Source organism: Bufo bufo, chromosome 4 (assembly GCF_905171765.1).
Source record: "Bufo bufo chromosome 4, aBufBuf1.1, whole genome shotgun sequence".
Classification (NCBI taxonomy): Eukaryota; Metazoa; Chordata; class Amphibia; order Anura; family Bufonidae; genus Bufo; species Bufo bufo.
Genome location: NC_053392.1, coordinates 569,920,140 through 569,946,405, shown reverse-complemented (window position 1 = coordinate 569,946,405; position 26,266 = coordinate 569,920,140). Strand labels below are relative to the sequence as shown.

The window sequence follows — 26,266 nt, the reverse complement described above, 5'->3', positions numbered from 1 at the left end:
GTGAAGGTCATCAGTATCTGATTGGTGAGGGTCTGACACCCTGAACCCCTGCCGATCAACTGTTTGAGAAAGCACCAGCGCTCCTGTGAGCGTGGCCAAGGCCCAGGGCCTTCTCGAACAACTGATTGGTGAGGGTTGCGGGTGTTGGACCGCCGGTCATCAGTTCCAAAAAATCGGATAACCCCTTTAATGGTATTAAGTATAGACCATTAGTAGCTTGCACATACAAGCCACAAAAGGGTATTTAAATATGCATTGTCTAAAAAAAAAAAAAAAAAAATTAAAGGGGTTGTCCTAATGATATGAAGTCATCTTTGGATCCCTTTTGTACGTCAGAATTGAGAGCTGCTAACAACAAGGGTCTCTCGCTCTGGAAGACTTGGGCCCTGCCTGTATCTTATTCTAATAGACACGTAATACTACATTTCACCTGTAGTGGCCACTGCAGGGAAAATCAGGAGTCTACAGTATATATTAAACAAGATGGCCGTGATAAGACAACACGTTTAAATAAATCTGCATCGCATATTAGAATCAGTGGTTTCTTCATCCTATCTGCCACTTTAAAAACGTCTAAGTATTTTAGGTAGAAAAGTTTTTTAAATTCAAGTTTACCTTTAAAAGACAGGCAATAATGTGTGATGCAGTAAATGATGACTCCAGCTGCATGTAGACACAATAGGATCACTTGTTAAACATTGATACTGTCAATCACCGGACCGGCGCACACTCCAAGTGACCCCGAAGGGAGTTACTAAGTGATAATGCCCCAATTGACACAATCACAGTTTGCCGGGGAACCTCGGAGTGCTCGTCAGCAATCTCTGTTTATTGAAATGAAATATGCGGTGACTTGATGTCCACCGTACCTATGCTGTGTTTTTAATAACTGCAGATTTTACAAGCACATTATTCTTTCCATTAGGATTAAAAACCTCACCGAATAGCAATTTGTGAAAGAATTCGAGCAGGGCCCCGAGCCCAGAACCCTGACCTCTGATGAGATGCTTGGCAGAGAGAAAACTTTGGGTCTCCGCAGGACATCTGGTTTGCATTAGATTCCCTGAAAAAAATAGCCCCCGTTCAGGGGAAACTGGTATTCACTTGGCTTTGTCTATGTACTTAAACTGACTTTAGGATTCAGAAAGAAAAACTCCACCGAATAAGTGTCAGTTCTAATAGACTTCTTGGTGGCCTCTGCATAGCTGGATATACGTCCAATTGGGCACTTGTTAGCGCAAATTACTCTTGCATTATCTCTACGCCGTTACAGCTAAGCCCTCGTGAGCAGTTTAGTACAGTCCGTACAATACCGTCAAATCTATGGGAATCAGCAGCTGAAATTTGCGTTACTTGGCAGATTTAAAGAACTGTAAGGCTCCATTCACACGTCCGCAAAACACGGACACCGGCAATGTGCGTTCCACATTTTGCGGACCGCACATTGCTGGCACTCTCCTAGAAAATGCCTTTTCTTGTCTGCAATTGCGGACAAGAATAGGACATGTTCTATTTTTTTTGCGGAACGGAAGTGCGGATCCGCAAATGCAGATGCGGACAGCACATTCCGGCCCCATTGAAAATGAATGGGTCCACACCTGTTCCGCAATATTGCGGAACGGATGCGGACCCATTTTGAGGACGTGTGAATGGACCCTAAGTGAGCTAATCATTTCATGAAACTAATTTATAATGTCACATTAATACTTTAAGGTACACATACTAATAAAAGAAGACATCAAATGTTCTAAAAAGAAACACTAGCATGCATAAATGAAAGAAAAACAAAACAAAAAACAAACAAAAAATAGATATTAAAGGGGTTCTCCACGACTTAAACATTGGTCATCATTGTTAAAGGGGTTGTCTCATGAAGGCAGTCCATGTCCCTATGCCTTACTGGGGCATAAAGACATCATTTGGCAGCATGGTGGCTCAGTGGTTAGCACTGGTGCCTTGCACCGCTGGGGTCCTAGGTTCAAATCCGACCATGGACAACATCTGCGTGGAGTTTGTATGTTCTCTCCATGTTTGCGTGGGTTTGCTCCAGGTACTCCGGATAGGGAACTTAGATTGTGAGCCTCACTGGGGACAGGTTGATGCTAATATTTGTAAAGCGCTGCAGAATATAGCGTAAAATTAAAAAAAATTAAAAAATAAATAAAAGGGACATCTCTAACTGTAACTGTAACCTTTGGAGGCAATTTTTGTTTCTGATTGCATTTCATTCATTTTTGCCTAAAAATCATATTTTCAATTTGTCTTTTTTTAAAATATTGAGCCGTTTTGTCACAAAAGGTTAACTGTTTTTCTAACTATGTGAATGGTACTTTCATTTTCTGCCGGTCATCTAATAACCCTTATCTCTAAACTAATAAGAGGTCATAAACACTTATCAGTAAGATAAGGATTGAGATTTGATGAGTGTTTATAATCTCAAAGAGCAGAGATAAGGAGCCCTTCTGCTATGGACGCCTTTGTGAGCATTTTTATGATTGCATGTGACTAATTTTGAGCTAAAAAAAATTATTCATTTTTTCTATTGGTCTTTATGAAAAATGTTTAGTCATTTCTGAGACACAGGGTTAAAAATCTGTCAGTTTTCAGGCTGTCAGTTTTTGTTTTCATTGACTCCTGTCTCCAAAGGCTCATGTGTAGTTCTTATCGATGATCTCCTGACCTCATAAACAACTATTTAAGTCATATTCGTATCAGTTTGATAAGAATTGAGCTATAATGAGTGTTTATGAGGTCAGGAGATCATAGATGAGAGCTACACATGAGCCTTTGGATGACAGGATTCAAATAAAACAGAAACTGACAGACTGCAAACTGATTTTTGTGTCTCAGAAACAGCTTAACATTTTTAATAAAGGCCTATTGAAAAATGACTTTTAGCCCAAAATGAGTAAAATGCAATCATAAAGAAAACTTTAAGATACGAGTTGTTCAAATGAAGAGATACCTATTATGTACAACATTTTGTTCCAATTAAAATATAGAACATTAGATTTTTTTTTGCCCCAGAAATGAAATTTTAATTATTACTTTTTTTATTATAAAGAATTGCAATACCTATGTATTTCTATTAACTCCTGTGCATGTAACATACACTGTATGGAAGATATTATATTGGAGAAACAACGCAAAGCAACCAATCAGATTGCAGCTTTCACAACACGGTATACAGTTAATGTATTTATGGTTATTAATTTATGGTGGTGGTTACTAAACCCTCCCTCACATTATTTGTAAAAGTGCTTCATGTTAGCAAACATTTTCCCAAAAATGGATACTTGGAAAAACAGAAAATAATGAATTTAAAGGGGATATGCCATAACAGATGTAAAAAATGAAAATCAGACATCATATAGTACATGACAATATTTTCTAACAAAGCTAGAACCAGCCCTGTACCTCACATGGATCCAGAGATCTCCATTCAGTGCTTCAATTGCCCTGTTAGATTATCTTCAGCCTGACAGCTCAGGGGGCGCGTCCTTTCTGCTGCAGCTCTCTCCTTGTAATTGTCACAGCTTCTAACAGAACATATGACTGGTGGCTGTTGAAGATTTAAACTGAGCATGTGCGGCCAGCTCAGTGAGAGGGACAGCAGGTGCCGCCATACAGATACATTTTATTGAATACATTTTTAATTACATGCAATGACAAAAGTATTCAGATCCAGGTGCTGGTTTGAAAAATGTAGAATGTGTTTCATGACACAACCCCTTTAAAAACTTAACAGAAGAGGTCGACTGATGCTCTTACATTTACTGGAGATTTATTTTGGCCCTTTATTGCATTCTATATTAAGGATCAACTAGAACATTAACCCCTGCCTGGTCTTCGTCTGAGTTCTTGGTGTGTTTGAGGCTCCGGGTTCTGGAAACACCAGCAACGGTCTGTCCTGTGTTAATGTGACATGCGTGTGTGCTGAAAGAAGGAACTCTTTACATGTATAGAAACTGACACACACTTGTGTAGCACATATAATATACGATGCCGAGACCCTTAAAAATAAAAGGGGTCACAACCCCCATGTAATGCCGCCACACAATACAGGTCAGTGAGTGCTAAAGTACTTTTTGAACTGGACTGTTACTTTACACCACCACCGACGGGTCTGACTTAAAATTGAATTAACAACTGAAAAAATTGTTTTATTTGTTCATATCTGGCAAACGTAAGACATTATAATGTGTATAATTTGTTCAGGCGGCAGATTTCATTACATGCAGCTACATAAAATAGAGCAGGCAAGTTCCATCTGCCATACAATATAATGCGTCTCTGTGTACTGATTTTACAAAACATATTCACTCCTGGCCATGAAGCCTCGTGGGAGCGTGTTCAGCACATGCGCAGTAAATGGATGGAGATTACCCATCTGCCGGGCGGTCTCCATGCTTTTACTGCGCATGTGCCGAATGACTGTGAACAACATTGAGCAGCTTTCTATGTAGTGTAATACATGTAATCTGCAGATGCCAAAAGATGCAAAAAATTTTATAACCACTAATTGCAAATGGTTTCGATCACACAATAGACGCAATGTACAGTAAAAATACAACCATTCTTACAACGGTGATCATAGTGCTTAAAAGGAACACTAAACACGAATTACACCATTAATCACCATTGCTTCCTGGTCCCATTTTGCCTCACAGTACAATTAAAGAGTGAGAAAAATATAAAAAGTTCTTCCGTATAACAGGAGATCAGCAATGTCTCCCATCCTCCTGCTAACAGCCCTGTGTCTAGCTGTAAGACAACTGGCTGCAGCAGCAGTCTCTCCCTCTGGACTCTGCACCCTCTCTGCTAAGTCAGCCGCTAGCAAAACATGGAACAGATCAGCAGGAAATTAAAGGGGTTTTCCAGGACTAAAAAAACACGGCAGCTTTCTTCCAAAAAACACTGCCACACCCTCCATGAATTGTAACTCCATTCCACTGACATGAATAAAAATGAGGTGCAATACTACATACAAGGGGCAAAGCACTGTTAGGCTACATGCACACGACCGTATGTGTTTTGCGGTCTGCAAATTGTGGATCCGCAAAAAAAAAACGGACGATGGTCCGTATGGCATCCGTTTTTTTGCGGATCCATTGTAATAATGCCCATCCTTGTCCGCAAACTAGAAAAAAATAGGACATGCACTATTTTTTTTTGCGGGGCAACGGAACGGACATACTGATGTGGACAGCACACGGTGTGCTGTCGGCGTTTTTTGTGGACCAATTGAAATGAATGGGTCCGCATCCTATCCGCAAAAAAAAACTGAACAGTATGTCCGTTCCGTAGCCCCGCCCAAAAAATTGTGCATGTCCTATTTTTTTTCTAGTTTGCAGACAAGGATAGGCATTACTACAATGGATCCGCAAAAATAACGGGTGCTATACTGAACGTCATCCGTTTTTTTAGCGGGACCGCAAAACACATACGGTCGTGTGCATGTAGCCTTATTGAGAGAAATCAGCCAGGATTTCTACAGAACTGTCAGGAGCATGCAGAAAACGCTGCAGACTGACAATCAGTGGGTACAAAGAGATTTGTTATTTACTTTTAACATTCATTTCTAGGCTTAATGTTCCATTAACCCTTTAAGGACCCTGAGATTTTCCTTATTTGCATTATCATTTTTCACTCCCCGCCTTCCCATAGTCCTCATTTTTCCATTCACATAGCCTTATGAGGGCTTTTTTTTTGTGTGACAAGTTGTACTTTCTAATGGCACCTTTTACGGTTGCATACAATGTAGTAGGAAGCGGGAAAAAAAATCCAAATGGGGAACAATTGGGAAAAAACGTAATTCTAAAAAAGGTTTTTATTTTACACTGTACACTATGCGGTAAAATTGACCTGTTATCTTCATTCTCCAGATCAATATGGTTACAACGATACCAGTTGTATAATTTTTCTTGCATTTTAATACTGAAAAAAAAATTAAAACCCTTGAGGGAAAATTTTTTTTTTTTTAAAACCATATTCTAACTCCTACACCTTTTTTCTATTTATGTGTACGGGGCTAATTTTTAGCGGGATAATCTGTACCAATTTGAAGTGTGTGAGACTTTTTGATCACTTTCTATAAAAAAAATTATTGGGTAGTTGAAATGACAAAAAATGGCGAATTGGCTGTTTTTATTTTTCTCCCCCATTACGCTATTTGCCGTATGCCATTAATATTGTTATATTTTAATTGCATGTGCACACAGCGATGCCCATGGTGTTTATTTTTTTTATTGGTTAAAATTTTTATTTTAAAGGGCTTCTGTCACCCCCCTAAAGTCATATTTTTTTTTTTTGGGCTCCTTAAAATCCTTATGCTGCGATTTATCAATATATAGGGCTCTTACTCATTTTCGTTCAGTAGTTTCTTCAAAAAACAGACTTTTATAATATGTTAATTACCTCTCTACCAGCAAGTAGGGCGGCTACTTGCTGGTAGCAGCTGCATCCTCCTTTCATAATGACGCCCCCTCCACATGTTGATTGACAGGGCCAGCGAACGCGCTCGTCCTCTGGCTGGCCCTGTCTGCGTTTTAAATCTCGCGCCTTTGCCGTACCGGTCTTCAGTCTGATAGGAGGACGCTCGCTCGGCCGCTCCTTCCTCTGTGCGCCTGCGCCGGGTGTAGATGTGACGTCATCAGTGCAAGCGCATTGAGGAAGGAGCGGCGAGCGAGCGTCCTCCTCTCATTGCGCCTGTGCCGACTGAAGACCGATACGGCGCAGGCGCGAGATTTTGAACTCAGACAGGGCCAGTCAGAGAACGAGCGCGTCCGCTGGCCCTGTCAATCAACATGAGGAGGGGGCGTCTTTATAAAAGGAGGATGCAGCTGCTACCAGCAAGTAGCCGCCCTACTTGCTGGTAGAGAGGTAATTTACATATTATAAAAGTCCGTTTTTTGAAGAAACTACTGAACGAAAATCAGTAAGAGCACTATATATTGATATATCGCAGTATAAGGAATTTAAGGAGCCAAAAATATATATGACTTCAGGGGGGTGACAGAAGCCCTTTAAGGAAAGGGGAGGTGAAAGCGGCTATGACGCACGTATGAGCAGGCACCATGTTTAAAGACCGGACATCTGCTGTACATGTACGGCGGAGGTCCTAAAGGGGTTAATGTCAAGAGCCTGCAATGATGTGAAGAACACCGCCAGTGGTTTCATAAACTGTATCCCTCCTAAAGGGCGGTACATAAAACTAGTTCGAAGAGCTTGGTTTGGAAAATCTATCTATCTGATTATCTATCTATCTATCTATCTATCTCATATCTATTTAATATCTATCTGATTATCTATCTAATAAAAAAAAAAGAAGGCCAGCAGCACACCAAGGATTTCAAAGGAAGCGTGTGGTTTATTCACCCAGAGTCAGCAGCTTGAGAATGCTGCTGACTCTGGGTGAATAAACCACACGCTTCCTTTGAAATCCTTGGTGTGCTGCTGGCCTTCTTTTTATTACATTGGACCTAGGTGCCGGTCCACACTGACCTGACCTGCACCCGCATTCTTGGTGTGCTGCATCCTCATTTTCCTAATGATTATCTATCTATCTCATATCTATCTAATATCTATCGGATTATCTAAAGTAGCAAAAAGGCAGCACTCCAAAATCAGTAAAAAATTAAGAAAATGCTTTTATTCACCCATGTGGACACGATCTATCTATCTAACTATCTATCCATCCATCAATCTATCCATCCAGTATGTAGAACCAGTCTAAAGTACTTAGACTGCCAAGAAGAGTGGAAGGAAATAAAAAACAGCTCATTTTTTTATTCCAATCAAGGTAGAAAATGCAGCATTTCATGCTGTTATAATGGAGCAGAACACAGTAGACAGGAGAGGTGTACAGGATTAGAAACACCGCCACAGCTGTCCATGGGTTGGGTTTAATGTGGCAGCTCACCTGCACTAAAGGGACTGAGCTGTAATACTATAAAGCCTGTGGACAGGAGTGGCATTTTCTGGAAAAAATAAAGTTATGATTTTCTAATACAGCCTAGGCCTTCTGGATACAAAACAAAGTCAAATAACCGGCTGCAGTATGGTGCTCTTTGATCTCCACTACGGCGGTACTAGATGTGTTAGGCTGGGTTCACATAACCGTTTAGCAGAAAGATTTAAAAAAAAAACAAAAAAAAAAAACAGATTAGTTATTTTGAGCATCAGTTATAATCAGTTTGCGTCAGTTCCGTCAGAGATAAGTTATGTTTGACAGGAGAAAAAGTCCTGCCATCAAAAATAACAGAACTCATCATAACTGATGCTCAAAATAACAGATCTTTTATTTATAATTTTTTACGGATCAGAAGAACAAAAAGCTAAACAGTGATGTGGATTAGTCGGTTGACATAATAGGTCTCATGCACGCAGTAATTCAGTGTGTGCACTATGGGCAGTACAGGTGACGCGGGGTGGTGCCATGACTTTAGGGGCGAATGCTTCTGGAAGGCTACCTGCACATGTTGCATATTACGCACGTTTTCTTGTGCTGAAAAAACGCAGCATAAGGTTCCATTCACACATCCGTAGAATGGGTCCAGATCCGTTCCGCAACATTGCGGAACGAATCCGGACCCATTCATTCTCTATGGGGCCGGAAGAGATGCGGACAGCACACAGTGTACTGTCCGCATCCGCATTTCCAGAGCACGGCCCCGATTTTCCGGTCCGCGGCTCCCGAAAAAAATAGAACATGTTCTATTCTTGTCCGCAATTGGGGGTCCCGGCCGGGTGTATTGCGAATCCGCAATACACTACGAACTTGTGAATAGACCTTAATACAGTAACAGCATGTATGAGTGTATGAGATTAGACCAATCCCATGTACACTTTGGGGGTCATTTAGCCCCTGAACTGGCGGTGGATCCGCCGGAGTTATGCAGAGGTGGCAGCCTCTACATAACTTCTGCGTATTCACCGCCGGTCTAAATGTAAGATAGCTTCTGAGTTGTCTTACATTTAGACCATTTTCTACGCCTAAAACAGGCGTAGAAAATGATGAATGAGACGGGCATGCTGGTCCGTCCCCTTCCCATGACACATTCCCTTTTTTTAGACCTGGCGTGAGCGGGGAAAAGTCGCAGATTGCAGCAGAAATACGCCTAAATTGCATCCTCCATATAGGCATATGTAAGAAGCCGTCACACAGTTTTGTAAATGACAGAACTTCATATTCTACTATACAGTGAGCCTCTAGTGCACCGCCAGGGAATATGCATATGGCAGTGTAGTTTATGCAGATTTTAATCCAGTTTTCGCTGCATCTCCACATCAAATTTGTACCAAAATCACCATGTATTTGTGGATTACGATGTGGATTTGCCCAAAAATTCGCACATAAAATTGACACACTGCAGAGTTCAAAATTTGTGCCTGGAAAATGTCCGCACCGTGCAGATGAGAATTAGAAAATCTTATCTACTTAGCTGGTAGTGTATAATGCTGCGCACTTTCCACACGAAAGTCCAAGTGTAATACTGGACATGAGAAATATACTCCTATATACAAGAAACCGATCGTTTCCTTCTGTGACCCTCTGGTGCCACCACCAAAAACGCAAGAATGTAAAGAAAAGATCTTTCATTGTGGTTTGTAAGTATCTCGACAGCAACAGAAAAAAATCCAAATTAATTGGCCTGGGACATGCATCAACTCTAGTAAAGCTGTACGAGGTCCCCAATAAAACATCAGCTTTCACTATGGTAATAGTATGTAAATGTAAACCTCCAGCAAAGTGAAGGGCAAGTGCAAGATTAAATTACCAGATAAAACGCTTTGCAGACCTAAAGATAAAAGTCTACGTTTCAGAGATCACGACTGCAAAGAACAATCTGCTATTGAATCACCTTATGAAAGGATGTTCTGATATTAACATTTCCAAACTATTAGCAAAACAAATTACCATCAAAATAATAATAATTTAAAGAGGACCCGTCACCTCTGCCGATATGTCCGTTTTAAAGCGCATCTGATTTGTACCTATGACACTGGCTGACCTGTTACTTGTGCACTCGGCAGCTGAAGACGTCTGTGTTGGTTCCATGTTCATATGTGCCCGCATTGCTGAGAAAAATAATGTTTTAATATATGCAAATGAGCCTCTAGGAGCAACGGGGGCATTGCTGTTACACCCAGAGGCTCTGCTCTCTCTGCAACTGCCACGCTCTCTGCTCTTTGATTGACAGGGACAGGCAGTGAAAATGTGATCACAGCTGGCCTTGACTTCTCCTAAAGTCAACCAAAGTGCAGAGGGCACGGCCAAAATTCAGGGGGTATCCGAATTTTATATTTTTCAACTCATCTTACAGCCCATGATGTGTATTACAAGTATTGCCCTATAATGATTAACATTACCCTATCGGACGAGCACTGCGCTCCCTGGTCTAATTAGATAGGGTGTGGGCTTTTCTAGGATCACATCCTGTACATGTAGACCCGGGACTCCTACCAATCAGCTGTGTGAGAAGGCACCGGTGCTTGCAGTAGCGCCGTAGCTTTCTTGCAGCCTCTACCTAGGCAGTTCATCGATCACGTGGCCTAGACTCAGCTCAGCACCTTTGAAGAAAATGGGGCTGAGCTACGATACCAGGCACAGCAAATGTCAAATGGATGGCGCTGTGCTTGGCGAGCTAAGAAAAGGCTGCGGAGCTACTGCGAGCACCGGTGCCTTCTTAAACAGCTGATCGGTGGGTGTCCCAGGCGTCGATCAGTCTTGGAAAACCCCTTTAAACTATCTCCTAGAAAGGTCTAATTGGCTTCTAAAATCCAAAAGAATTGCCCCCCCCCCCCCCGACTGTGCAGATACATCTGAAAAGCTATTACTAGTTGCCTGAAGCCAAATTGTGTTGAGAGGCTTTAATATCCTACAAACCTCGTCAAGTGATTTCTGGAGACTTATACAATCCTCGAAAGAACATAATCTTCCCAGAATTTGTCAAGCTTGCACTCAACCCACAACTTTTTAGCAGGAGATGACGGGCAAGTGACATGATGCACAAACTTCTCCTCCAAACCACAAAACAAAGGTCTCGTAGACTTTCCAACGGCAAGAATAACAAACACCAGGAACGCCTGTACTAAAGCCTTGACTGACAGATCTCTATGGCGTTTTCTATCATAACAGAAAACAAAACAACCATTTCCTTGCAGGTTGGAAGTTCAATCCTTGGGTTTACACGTCACTGGAGAAATCATATTTTTTTGGATGGTAAAAATAAAGACAACGTTCATCTGGAATAAGAGGGAATTATTCGCCGTTGAAGTCGTGTATATTTGTTTTGATGTTGAGGCCAAAGTTGAGGCCAATGCGCAGAAGAAAAATATTAACCTATCTAATGCCCTGGGTCAACAAATGATGCTACTGGGAATGGTAACCCAACAAATTCTCCAACCAAAATGAATTACTTATGATTTACAGTTGTGAAAGCAAACAATGCAGGACTGGATTAAGAGACTTTTAATTTGTACTCCGAGTAGCTGATTTCATCAAAATCGCGCTATGTCATGGAAAGAAGGGCAAAGATGAAACCCTAGACAATGAGTGACATAGAGGAGTGTGTGTTTATAGAGCAAATGAGGGGAAAGGTCGGAGATATTAATCGTTAGCTAATAAAATATGAATTCCCTTTCTAAAACAATATTTCCCATCGTTGCGGAGAGAACTAGGCCGTTCCAAATTTCTGAAAGGAAAGAAAAATCCTGCCTCGTACAACAGGGTTCCTGGTCACATGAAGAGATTATATATAGAGTCTAAAAATGTGTAAAAGACTACTAGGAAAAACATGCAAATGTCATAGGAAATTAAAGAGGCTTTAGTCATTCGCACAATTTCTATTCATTGGCTTGGCCTTCTTGGAAAGTTCTCAGCATAGCTTGCACTATATGTGGTCCTTTCAGTGGCTTTCATACACAACACAGTGGCACTAAGATGTATATGTTGATGCCCAGCTTTGAAATCTTTTTTTTTTTTTTCTAACGTACACGTCAAACGGAGGCATAAAATGTGATGTGAACACTTCTGTCTAGAAAAGCTACTCCAGCTTTCCTACTGGAGAGCGATTGCGACTTTTTAAGAATGTCTCAATGATAAATCTGGAATAAAACTCCATAGTTAACATAGCTAACCATGCCTACTTTAACATCCACAGTTCAAAACTAGAGTGAATGGTGTAAAAATGCAAAAAGTCACAAGATTTTTGCGCAAGCAAGTGCAAAAAGTTGCATAAGCCCTATTTTGTGACTTTTTGAAGACAGAATTCTGGAGTGAAGGAATGATAAATCAGGGACATAGTTTTTATTTATTTATTTTTATTTCATTTGGCCATCCGTAGTTTAGTTTTTTTTCGGTGTTTACGTTCCAGCTTGGAACACTGACGTCATATTTGGCCTTTTGCGTCCTTACAAGCTATGGAAGTGACATCACAAGATGGCAATATCCAACTCCTACTTAAAGGGGTTGTCCGAGTTATTTTTTTGTTCTTTGTATGTTTCTAACTAATGAAATGTAAGAGGTTTACAGTGCACTTCCTTCATCTGCAGTGGCCTTTTTCTCAGATTTCACTGAGGGTCACGTGACCTGTGATGTCAGCTTCTGTCCCTGCTCTGATGAGGTCTGGTACACAAGCCTGAGGGAGCAGGTCAGTCTTCACTGTGCTGGCCACGCCCCCTGCACTGCCATCTGCTGCTGCTGTCTGCCCTGTCTCTCCACTCCCACTAGATCCTTATGGACAGATTAACCCTTTCTGCAGCACAGACTCAGGGCTAAAGGCTTTGCTGAACAGCTGCAGGCAGTGAAGAGACACAGGATCTTCGCTCCTCATCCTGCAGACACAGACCTGACAGACTGGAGCAGTTCTGCAGAGCACTGCACAAGAACAGGTAGGGGGAAGATCCTGTGTGTATCGGCAGTGTTAGTGTACAGCTAGGACTTGTAGTCCTTCACATACAACATACTGCTGAGTATCCCAGCAGTCAGACATTTAACTCAGGGCAGCACTTTGATTCACTCCACAAATATTCATGAGGAAAACCTCAGAGATTGTTGTTATTGCAGGTAAACAAAAGGCCAGAGGAGAACCAGGGAAATGAGGAAATAGAATTTTTTTTTTTTTGCCTAAAACTTGCTTAGCTTATGTACATATTGCTGACCATCAGATTTACAGTGCTATATATATATATATATATATATTTTTTTTTTTTCAGAACTCAGAAAACCCTGTTAAAGTTAGTGATCTAAATGCATCTCACAATTGAAGTTTCACTATTCTCACCACTGATATCTTTACTCCTCTTGTTCCTCAGCAAAAATAAGGTGTTCCAAAAAGGTCAATGTTAGAAATGTCACACGTTGTTTTTGCCTTTCAATGACGTCAATAAAATTCACCTTTGCATCACATTTGGAGTTCTACGGCACCCACCAACAATACTCAACATAGCGCCTCCGAACCACACGAATGTTCTAAGCTATTTATTGTTGTTTGTTACTCTTAATGAAGGGGAGAAGTGAGCTCCCCCAAATGCTTTCAGCTAATTTAAGGTATCCTATGACTGGATCTGCCACCCGCTTGCCATCTGTGTGGTTACACCTTGGTGTGAGAGGTGTGTGACACCGGTTGTGTGCTTCCCCTGATAGTCCCCCCCCTCTCAAGTGTTGTAAGTAACACCATTTCTGTAAGTTTTATAATAGTCACACTTTGGTCGAGCGACTCTCTACCCATTTTTATTGTTCCTTATATGTTGTTGCATGGCTCCTGGGACGAATGTTGGAACTGGGGTCTGGTGTCGTATAGAAGGCTGCTGACCCGGGACTTCTGCTAACTACTCATTTGTCTGGATTCTATAGCTTGTTTCAAACAGCTACCTCCAATTGGTGGGTAATCCCCAGATTGGGCTCTTTCTCCTACATCCAATCCCTTTGGTGCCTTCCCTTTTTCCCTTCTTATTCTATATTTTCATTTCTTTATTCCCTTTTCGTTCACCTTTTTTTTACCAGTTTCTTCTTTTTGTCTCTTTTTTTCTTCTGGGACATTGTTTAACTCTAAACAGGTGTAAAACTTTGCGCTGTCAAAATTCTTAACATACTTTTACAGTGGTGGCAATATAACCATTCTGGAACACCCTTTCTTAGAACATTGCATTGTGCTGTTCCTATGTAATTCCTGATAACTGTGCATTCCCATATTTCTCTTGTCAACAGAAGTGGAACACAAATATTAAGATAGACATTAAAGGAGAGCTAGTAGGTCCTCTTTAAGCTTTATTACTTAAATGGGTTGTCTTAAAGAATAAAAATGATCACCTATCCACATGACAGGTGATAAGTGTCTGATTGGTGATGGTCCGACCACTGGGATGCTCTGTGATCAAGAAAGCAGTGGTCCCATGTCCCCCATTTGATAGGACCGGTGGTCAAACATGCGCTGCATTCAAATCTATGGGAAGGGAGAAAATAGCCGAGTACAGTTCTCAGAATTGTCAGTAGTCTGTGTGCATGCTCAACCACCCCTCCATTCAAATTGTGAAAAGGAGATCCCCTGCACTCGGGTTCGGTGGAGTTCCTAGTAGTCAGATCCAATCACAAACGTACCGCCTTCCTTATAAATAGGTGTCCTGTTTAAGCTGGAAATTCACATTAAAGCGGTTGTATCATGAAGCATATTCTACATTTTTTCAAACCAGCACCTGGATCTGAATACTTTTGTAATTACATGTATTTAAAAATTCAGTATAGCCACTGGGATATTCAATAAAATTTATCTGTACAGCGCCACCTGTTGTTTGTTCTTTTCCTTATTATTTTGTCCGTCTCTCTGAGCTGGTCGCACACGCTCAGTTTTAATCTTCAACTGCCACCAGCCATATGTTCTGTTAGAAGCTGTGGCAGGAACAGGGAGAGAGCTGCAGCAGAAAGGACTCGTCCCCTGAGCTGCCAGGCTTAAGATAACCTAGCAGAGCAAATCGAGCAATGAATCGGGAGATCTCTGGATCCATGTGAGGTACAAGGCTGGTTCTAACATTGTAAGAAAGAGCTTGCCATGTTCTATAAGATGTCCGATTTTCATTTTTTACATCAATCATGGGATAACCCTTTTAAGCAGAAATATTACAATAATGGTGTCAGTCCATGGATAATCTAAAATACATCACTTTTACAAATTTGAACCGTCCTCCTGCATTACATACAGAAGTCAGTGATACCGGGTTCCTAAGGTTCTTGTGACTGCCGTAAAGCATATCTTTAAATGCTGTTAACAGCAGCTCAGGCAAGATGGTAATCCCTACGATCATGTACAGAAAACAGAAATTTAAAGAAATCTATAATCTGATAATAAAAGAGATATTAAAAGGAATCTCAATTTTTTTTTATATATATATATTTTGTTATTTTTAATGTTTTTAATTAGTAAAAAATCTAGATGACATATTTCCTTTAAGAACGACTAACTAGCCCATGTTTTATTTTTTTTCCATGCATGTAATTTTTTAAGACACAAACAGCGACCGTGTATTATAAAAACAAGCTTCTGATCCACACAGAAACTCATCACTGCCCGGTAATAATTTATTGCTTCACAAGTTCATTAGGAGAAGCAGAACACGTGCAGATCTGCAAAACCGCCTGACCGCTGGTGTTTTCCTACGACACTGCGCTGTAATATCAAGTCCCCTCTATGCATTCCTGAAAGGGCAACATTCATCAATAGCTAAGGGGTCTGAAAGCCTGAATATTAAGTTAACAAAATTAATAACCCCTGTGAACAAGTATGCCATTTAATGCTACAAATGACTGGTGTAAATATATATAGAATAAATATGCGAGCAACTGTGCGGGATTACAGGAAAGTGTCCGGCCATTAATCAATTAGCATTAGTGAACATCACCACAATATCACATGTCTACAGCTCAATGAAACCAGACACCGACTACAAAAGTACATGGACATGATATAGACATCCAGCGTCTGCATTTGATCAGATAACTATATGTATATATATATATATACACACACACTGTATATTTATATATTATAGATATGGTATATCTTTCATTTGTTTATATATATATATATATATATATATGCACGCATACCTTAAATTTATATGTATAATTTACCGGCCTTTACAGTAAATTTATAGCTGTAAATTTACATATAATTATAAATGATATAAGAAATAAATATATAAACAAATAATATAAAATGTAAAAATCTATAAAAGATCTATAACATAAAATAAATTTGTATATCTTTTCAATTTTTTCAGTTATTTCAATTCATTAAATCTAATTTAGACCCCATGTACACGACCATATTTGTGGTCTGCATCCGAACTGTATTTTTTACGGATCGGATGCGGACCCCTTGTATGGATTATACTTACCTGCTCCCCAGCACCCGTGTCGCTCCAGATCCCTGCACGGCCGCCACTGCATCTCAGACAAGCCCCGCTTGAGGCTAGCCACCGTCACGGCCTGCTATTAGCAACGCGCCCCCCCCCCCCCCCCCCTCGTCGCCGGATGTTTTGATCCGAGCGTCGGTGAGATGCAGGGACGGCCATGCAGGGATCCGAAGCAACGTGGTTGCCATGTTGCAGGTAAGTGGGTAAGTACATTATATACGAGGGGCCCAGGCATTGTGGGGGATATTTTAGATATCGGATAACCCCTTTAAAAGTGTTATCCAATAATATATTATGATGACCTATCCTCAGGATAGGCTTGAGCGAATCGAGCTTTGCATCATAGATCTGAAGTCAATTAATTCAAAAACTTCTTAGTTAATGCTGTTTCTGTACAGTAGCATTAAAGGGAACCTGTCACCGGGATTTTGTGTATAGAGTTGAGGACATGGGTGGCTAGCTGGCCGCTAGCACATCCGCAATACCCAGTCCCCATAGCTCTGTGTGCTTTTATTGTGTAAAAAAAAACGATTTGATACATATGCAAATTAACCTGAGATGAGTCCTGTACGTGAGAAGAGTAGGGACAGGGCTCATCTCAGGTTAATTTGCATATGTATCAAATCGGTTTTATTACACAATAAAAGCACACAGAGCTATGGGGACTGGGTATTGCGGATGTGCTAGCGGCCATCTAGCAACCAATGTCCTCAGCTCAATACACAAAATTCCGGTGACAGGTTCCCTTTAAAATGTATTGGCAACAAAGTTTTTAAATGAATCAACTTCAGATCTATGATCCGAAGCTCGATTTGCTCAAGCCTAGTCATCATTATTAGATCGGTGAGGGTCCGGCATCCCTGACGATCAGCTGATACAGGGAGCCACAGCGCTCCCCAAAGCTATGGTGAGGGCAGCCGGCTCCCCTGATCTCTCCCAAGCAGAGTGCTGTACATAGTATAGTGGCTGTGCTTGGTACTGCAGCTCAGCCGCATTCACTTCAATAGAGATGAGCTGCAGCTAGGCCACGTGACTGATGAATAATGATGTCACATGGCCTAGGAAGAGGCCACGGAGCTCACTGAGAGCCTGACTTATTCTAACAGCTGGATAGGTCATCAATATCAGATTGTAGAGGGTCTGACAACATGGACCCCTGCCAATCTGATATTGATGAACTATCCTGGGGATAAGTCATTACAATGTATTACCGGATAACTCGTTTAATTTTAATGGGGCCTCAAACAATGTGGACAGCACACCATGTGCTCTCGGCATCCGTATCTCTATTCCACCAACCCGCGAAAAAGATAGAATGTGTCCTTGTCTGTTTTGAGGACAAGAATAAAACTTTTCTATACACGTGGGGGGAAAAAATGGCAACATGCACACGGCCAGGATCTGTGTTTTGTGGAGTGCAAAACACATATGGTCTTGTGTAGGAGTCATTACATATACCGTATTTTTCGCCCTATAAGACGCTCCGGTCCATAAGACGCACCTAGGTTTTTGAGGAGGAATTTAAGAGGAAAAAAAATTTGAACCAAAAGGTGTGCTTTTGGTGGGTTTTGAACTAATGGTGGTCTGTGGATGACACTATTATGGGGATCTGTGGCTGACACTGTTATGGGGGTATCTGTGGCTGACACTGTTATGGGGGGGATCTGTGGCTGACACTGTTATGGGGGGATCTGTGGCTGACAATGTTATGGGGGTATCTGTGGCTGATACTGTTATGGGGGGATCTGTGGATGGCACTGTTATGGGGGCATCTGTGGATGGCACTGTTATGGGGGCATCTGTGGATGGCACTTATGGGGGCATCTGTGGATGGCACTGTTATGGGGGCATTTGTGGATGGCACTGTTATGGGGGATCTGTGGATGACACATATAGCATCTTATCCACAGATCCCCCCCATAACAGTGTCCCTGTGTAGTGTGAATGACCCCCAATACAGGGGGTGGGGGCCGGCATCTAGTTTTGTAATGGCAGCGGGGCCCGGTGCAGTCACTGTATTCTATTGCACCGGGCCCCGCTCACTGTAGTAATCCTATCTATAAGTGTAGGCATTGTTTAACTATAATCTTCAATACAATCCATTAATCTTCACTTACTAACGTCCGTATCAGGCAGGAGGGCGGGCGGACACTGGCAGCATAACTTACTACGCTTGCTTCATTCATAAAGTGGGCGGAGCAGGCGTGTGACGTAGTGAGTTACGCTGCCAGAGACTGCTCGCCCAGCCTCCTGCCTGATACGGACGTTAGTAAGTGAAGATTAAAGGATTGTATTGAAGATTATAGTTAAACAATGCCTATACTTATAGATATGATTACTACAGTGAGCGGGGCCCGGTGCAATAGAATACAGTGACTGCACCGGGCCCCGCTGCCATTCAAAACTAGATGCCGGCCCCCAGCCCCTCCTCCCTCCCCACTGATATACCCGCCGACCGCGCTGTGCGGCATGCGGTCGGCGGTGTATCAGTGTAAACTGCAGAATTCGCCCCATAAGACGCACTGCCATTCCCCCCCACTTTTGGGGGGGGGGAGTGCGTCTTATAGGGCGAAAAATACAGTAAATATATAAATATATATATATATATATATACACACTATATATACAGGTGAAACTCGAAAAATTAGAATATCGTGCAAAGTTCATTTATTTCAGTAATGCAACTTAAAAGGTGAAACTATCACATGAGAGAGACTCATTACATGCAAAGCAAGATATTTCAAGCCTTTATTTGTTATAATTTGGATGATTATGGCTTATAGCTTATGAAAACCCCAAAGTCACAATCTCAGGTCCCCTTTGCTCAGGGGGTATGGATTAATTAGCTGACTAGAGTGGGACACTTTGAGCCTAGAATATTGAACCTTTTCTCAATATTCTAATTTTAAGTTGCATTAACGCAACTCCTTTTAAGTTGCATTACTGAAATAAATGAACTTTGCACGATATTCTAATTTTTCGAGTTTCACCTGTATATATTTATTATTATTACTATATATTATATAATTTTTAATAGGTAAGTATATACCACATACATACTTTTATTATAATAATATAAAAAAGTATGTATGTGTTATATATACGTACCTATTAAAAAAAAAATCTAAGATATATATATATATATATATACCATATAAGACGCACCGGCCCATAAGACGCACCTAGGTTTTAGAGGAGGACAATAGGAAAAAAATATTTTTCATTAGACCTCAGAACAGACCCCCAATGTTAATCAGACCTCAGCTGACAGCCCCAATCAGACCCACAATGTTAATAAGACCCTCAATCAGACCCCCATGTCTCAGATCAACCCCCCAGCCTCATGCATGCAGCCCCAGCCTCATTGGATGCAGCCCCCAGCCTCACTGGCTGCAGCTCCCAGCCTCACTGGATGCAGCCCCCAGCCTCATTGGATGCAGCCCCCAGCCCTTATTGGATGCAGCCCCCAGCCTCATTGGATGCAGCCCCCAGCCTCATTGGATGCAGCCCTTAGCCTCATTTCAGATAAAATTAAAAATCCACTTACCTCCCCTGCTCCTGGATGCCGCCGCTCCTCACCGCCTGCGCTCTTCTTCCTCCTGCTGTCGGCTGTGCTGTGAACTGGTGCGCACAGCGTGAGGTCACAATGCGCTGTCACGGTGTGTGCAGCCACTGCACAGCCGACAGCCGAGGACCAGGAAGCGGTGAGTACAGAGTTTTCACCGCTTCCAGGTCCGCCGCTACTAATGAGCGCTTCCATTAGTATTCACCCTATAAGAAACAGGGACATTTTCCCCCAACTTTGGGGGGTGGGGGGGATTGTGTCTTATGGGGCGAAAAATACAGTATATATATATATACACACACTAAATTTATGGAAAACGTAAAACGTTCACGCTACAGTGATATTAAATCACAGGCATTTAAGTAGAAGCAGCAATGGTGATTTCCTCATCTCAAATAATTTATATAAATACACATATAAAAATATATAAAATACAAGCATAAAATTATTATTTTTTTCTATACAAAATATATATTTACAAAAAATAAAATTTTTCATTTCCAACATACGGATTAATACTTCACAAAAAACACATAATATTAATAGATCAAATTTTTGACACATTTCTTAAAGATAGATTTGCTTTAAACTGACCAAAGGTTGTTATTGTAAAAATACAAATGGTGCATTCCACACGTCAAACGCAAAGAGAGATAGTGGCCGGGATGAAGAGTGATGAGGATATATATAAGTGTCTTTGAACTTGGAGACCTCACAGGATCAGGTTACAAACCCAGACTTGTCTTGTTAATAGATTATGAATTGGTCTGGGTGCAAGCTTGGTTATATTTATTCATTTTGGTATATATATATACACTGCTCAAAAAAATAAAGGGAACACAAAAATAACACATCCTAGATCTGAATTAATTAAATATTCTTCTGAAATACTTTGTTCTTTACATAGTTGAATGTGCTGACAACAAAATCCCACAAAAATAAAAAAATGGAAATCGAATTTTTCAACCCATGGAGGTCTGGATTTGGAGTCACACTCAAAATTAAAGTGGAAAAACACACTACAGGCTGATCCAACTTTGATGTAATGTCCTTAAAACAAGTCAAAATGAGGCTCAGTAGTGTGTGTGGCCTACACGTGCCTGTATGACCTCCCTACAACGCCTGTGCATGCTCCTGATGAGGTGGCGGACGGTCTCCTGAGGGATCTCCTCCCAGACCTGGACTAAAGCATCTGCCAACTTCTGGACAGTCTGTGGTGCAACGTGACTTTGGTGGATAGAGCGAGACATGATGTCCCAGATGTGATCAATTGGATTCATGTCTGGGGAACGGGCAGGCCAGTCCATAGCATCAATGCCTTCGTCTTGGAAGAACTGCTGACACACTCCAGCCACATGAGGTCTAGCATTGTCTTGCATTAGGAGGAACCCAGGGCCAACCGCACCAGCATATGGTCTCACAAGGGGTCTGAGGATCTCATCTCGGTACCTAATGGCAGTCAGGCTACCTCTGGCGAGCACATGGAGGGCTGTGCGGCCCTCCAAAGAAATGCCACCCCACACCATTACTGACCCAATGCCAAACCGGTCATGCTGGAGGATGTTGCAGGCAGCAGAACGTTCTCCACAACGTCTCAAGACTCTGTCACGTCTGTCACATGTGCTCAGTGTGAACCTGCTTTCCTCTGTGAAGAGCACAGGGCGCCAGTGGCGAATTTGCCAATCTTGGTGTTCTCTGGCAAATGCCAAACGTCCTGCACGGTGTTGGGCTGTAAGCACAACCCCCACCTGTGGACGTCGGGCCCTCATATCACCCTCATGGAGTCTGTTTCTGACCGTTTGAGCAGACACATGCACATTTGTGGCCTGCTGGAGGTCATTTTGCAGGGCTCTAGCAGTGCTCCTCCTGTTCCTCCTTGCACAAAGGCGGAGGTAGCGGTCCTGCTGCTGGGTTGTTGCCCTCCTGTGGCCTCCTCCACGTCTCCTGATGTACTGGCCTGTCTCCTGGTAGCGCCTCCATGCTCTGGACATTACGCTGACAGACACAGCAAACCTTCTTGCCACAGCTCGCATTAATGTGCCATCCTGGATAAGCTGCACTACCTGAGCCACTTGTGTGGGTTGTAGACTCAGTCTCATGCTACCACTAGAGTGAAAGCACCGCCAGCATTCAAAAGTGACCAAAACATCAGCCAGGAAGCATAGGAACTGAGATGTGGTCTGTGGTTACCACCTGCAGAACCACTCCTTTATTGGGGGTGTCTCGCTAATTGCCTATAATTTCCACCTGTTGTCTATCCCATTTGCACAACAGCATGTGAAATTGATTGTCACTCAGTGTTGCTTCCTAAGTGGACAGTTTGATTTCACAGAAGTGTGATTGACTTGGAGTTACATTGTGTTGTTTAAGTGTTCCCTTTATTTATTTGAGCAGTGTATATATGTATATACACTGCTCAAAAAAATAAAGGGAACACTTAAACAACACAATGTAACTCCAAGTCAATCACACTTCTGTGAAATCAAACTGTCCACTAGGAAGCAACACTGAGTGACAATCAAGTTCACATGCTGTTGTGCAAATGGGATAGACAACAGGTAGAAATTATAGGCAATTAGCAAGACACCCCCAATAAAGGAGTGGTTCTGCAGGTGGTGACCACAGATCACTTCTCAGTTCCTATGCTTCCTGGCTGATGTTTTGGTCACTTTTGAATGCTGGCAGTGCTTTCACTCTAGTGGTAGCATGAGACGGAGTCTACAACCCACACAAGTGGCTCAGGTAGTGCAGCTTATCCAGGATGGCACATCAATGCGAGCTGTGGCAAGAAGGTTTGCTGTGTCTGTCAGCGTAGTGTCCAGAGCATGGAGGCGCTACCAGGAGACAGGCCAGTACATCAGGAGACGTGGAGGAGGCTGTAGGAGCGCAACAACCCAGCAGCAGGACCGCTACCTCCGCCTTTGTGCAAGGAGGAACAGGAGGAGCACTGCCAGAGCCCTGCAAAATGACCTCCAGCAGGCCACAAATGTGCATGTGTCTGCTCAAACGGTCAGAAACAGACTCCATGAGGGTGATATGAGGGCCCGACGTCCACAGGTGGGGGTTGAGCTTACAGCCCAACACCGTGCAGGACGTTTGGCATTTTCCAGAGAACACCAATATTGGCAAATTCGCCACTGGTGCCCTGTGCTCTTCACAGATGAAAGAAGGTTCACACTGAGCACATGTGACAGACGTGACAGAGTCTTGAGACGCCGTGGAGAACGTTCTGCTGCCTGCAACATCCTCCAGCATGACCGGTTTGGCATTGGGTCAGTAATGGTGTGGGGTGGCATTTCTTTGGAGGGCCGCACAGCCCTCCATGTGCTCGCCAGAGGTAGCCTGACTGCCATTAGGTACCGAGATGAGATCCTCAGACCCCTTGTGAGACCATATGCTGGTGTGGTTGGCCCTGGGTTCCTCCTAATGCAAGACAATGCTAGACCTCATGTGGCTGGAGTGTGTCAGCAATTCCTGCAAGACAAAAGCATTGATGCTATGGACTGGCCCGCCCGTTCCCCAAACCTGAATCCAATTGAGCACATCTGGGACATCATGTCTCGCTCTATCCACCAACGTCACATTGCACCACAGACTGTCCAGGAGTTGGCAGATGCTTTAGTCCAGGTCTGGGAGGAGATCCCTCAGGAGACCGTCCGCCACCTCATCAGGAGCATGCACAGGCGTTGTAGGGAGGTCATACAGGCACGTGGAGGCCACACACACTACTGAGCCTCATTTTGACTTGTTTTAAGGACATTACATCAAAGTTGGATCAGCCTGTAGTGTGTTTTTCCACTTTAATTTTGAGGGTGACTCCAAATCCAGACCTCCATGGGTTGAAAAATTTGATTTCCATTTTTTAATTTTTGTGTGATTTTGTTGTCAGCACATTCAACTATGTAAAGAACAAAGTATTTCAGAAGAATATTTAATTAATTCAGATCTAGGATGTGTTATTTTTGTGTTCCCTTTATTTTTTTGAGCAGTGTATATATATATTATTTATTTTTTCAGAGAAATTTTATGATGAAAATATTATGACATGTAAAATGCTAAAAATTATCAATCATATCATATTACATTTTATAAAATATAAAAATAAACCATTTGCCACTTTGCGATTCCAGATGAATGTTTTGCCGCTGCCTAAAGACAAATGGTGGTTTACCAGGACCGACTGGTTGGCACAGTCTTACCTGATACATTCCTACGCCAATGTGTTTGGGCTCAATTTTCACCAGCTCAGCTAATGGATCTTGTACACGTCTTGCTATGGAAACTGAAAGACAGAATGGAAACACAAATGTTTTATGTAGAGAACCTGCAGCATACAATTCTAGCCGAGTGAGATATCCACGTCCAGACTACTTTATGTCACATTGATGCAGAAGGTTTTAAGGAGAAAAGTTTGTGGCGTGGTGCGGTGATACCTCGTACGCGTACTTTCAAATGTCTTGCGTTCCAAACTCTGAGCCGGTTCCGACCTGGGTATGTGTTTCAGTCTGGTAAGACATTCCTCTTCTGAGGCAAACTAAAAGAACCCTCTTAAAAGCGTTGTCCCATTCGGGCATTTATGGTATATCGATAGCATTTGCCATAAATGCCTGATACGTGCGAGTCTCAGCTCTGGGACCTGCTCCTATCTCAAGAACATGGCCTTAAAGAGAATGAAGAGCATGTGCAGAGTCCTCACCAGTCAATGTAATGGGACTGCTGAAAAAAGGAGAGCCAGCACTTGGCTATTTTCAGAAGTCCCCTACCAATGAATGGAAAAAGACGTACATGTGCAGCGCGCTCTTCATTCGCTGTGAGACTCCGTTCTCAAGGCTCCCGATATGCCATAAATGTCCACAGGGGAATACCCTTTTATGAGTGTTTTTACTATCTTTTTGGGCTTGTAAAAAAGGCAATGAATTTCATGCTTTTTTTTCCTAGCCTACTTTTGCGTGTTTTTTTTTGCTATTTTCTCTACTTTTTGGTCACTTTTTATTACATTTTTTGTAGGAGGTGATGCGACCAAAAAATAGCAAATCAGCTATTTAGACTTTTTTTTTGCCATTTTGCCGTATGGGAAGAATATTTTTATAGCTTAATAGTACGTGCATTTTCGCACGTTGCAATACCCATGATGTGTAATTTTTTTTTTTATTGTGTACATATTTTTATTTACATATCGGTGGAAGGGAGGAGGATTTGAATTTTTTTATTTTTACATTTAAAAAACAAAACAAAAATCACTTTTTTTTTAAATGCCCGGCCGCCGATGTAAACGTACGTTGGACGGTTGGGAAATGGTTAAAAAACACCACACTGGCCCAGATTTAAAGGGAACCTGTCATCACCTTTAAGCTGCCCATACTAACGGTAGAATAAAGTAGAGACAGGTGAGTTGATTTCGGCGGTCTGTCATTTAAAAGTTTAAAGTAAGTGGTTGCCGAGAACCGACATCACAAACATTGCAGATTAGGCCTGGAGAAGAGTCATGGCCACCTGAGAAGAGTCCTGGTTATACATGAATTCCTGCTCTCCTGCCACCTGCTGATGACTGACAGTCTCCTACCTAGTTTTCTCCCTTTCTATCTAGGAGAGAACTGCCAATCATCAGCAGATGGGCGAGAGAGCAGGAGATTATGAATAACCAGGACTCTTCTCAGGTAGATTCGACTCTTTTCAGGGCCTGGGCTGCAATGATTATGATGCTGGTTCTCAGCAACCACTTACTTTCAGCTCATTAGTAACACAGCGCTGACATCAGCATTTCTGTCACTAATTTATGCTGCCCTCAGTGAGATCACTATAAAGTTGATGACAGGTTCCCTTTAATAATGTGTCTGTCTATAAAGTAGTATAAAATGGCGCATGTAGTGTTTTTACACTATTTTCCGACATGCTGGATGAGAGATCGGGCATGGCAGAAAAGGGTGGGAAATCGGCAAGGTCTAAAATATGCCTTTTTGCGCAAAAATGGCACTACAATTCTGGCTTAAAAATCTGTCTCAAAGTAAGACATCCAGTAGTTGGTAAAGAGTCAGAGAAAAGTGTCTGTCCCTGCGCCACATGTATCATCCAGCCTGAGCGCCTGTGATAAATCTGGTGCAGGCCTAGACGGCCGATCTAAGCTTACGCCATCTATAAGATTAGGAAATCTGCCCCATAGTGTTTTCTTGAAGAACACTTGGAGGTCATTTATTAAGACACACGATGGATGGCGCCGTGCTTGGCATACAATGAGCACCACAGCCGCTTCAAATAGTTGATCAACAGGGGTGTCGAGAGTTGTACCCC

At 42.1% G+C, this 26,266-nt stretch overlaps 1 protein-coding gene across 2 annotated transcripts in view; it reads right to left on the bottom strand.

The window, feature by feature from the left end:
- SRBD1 (S1 RNA binding domain 1) overlaps positions 1–26,266 on the bottom strand; it is a 222,802-nt gene that overhangs the window by 84,968 nt on the left and 111,568 nt on the right. For both annotated transcript variants that reach the window (XM_040430325.1, XM_040430326.1), the window contains exon 17: positions 24,178–24,260. In XM_040430325.1, the coding sequence (XP_040286259.1) occupies positions 24,178–24,260 (83 nt within the window). The remainder of the gene's footprint in view (positions 1–24,177; positions 24,261–26,266) is intronic.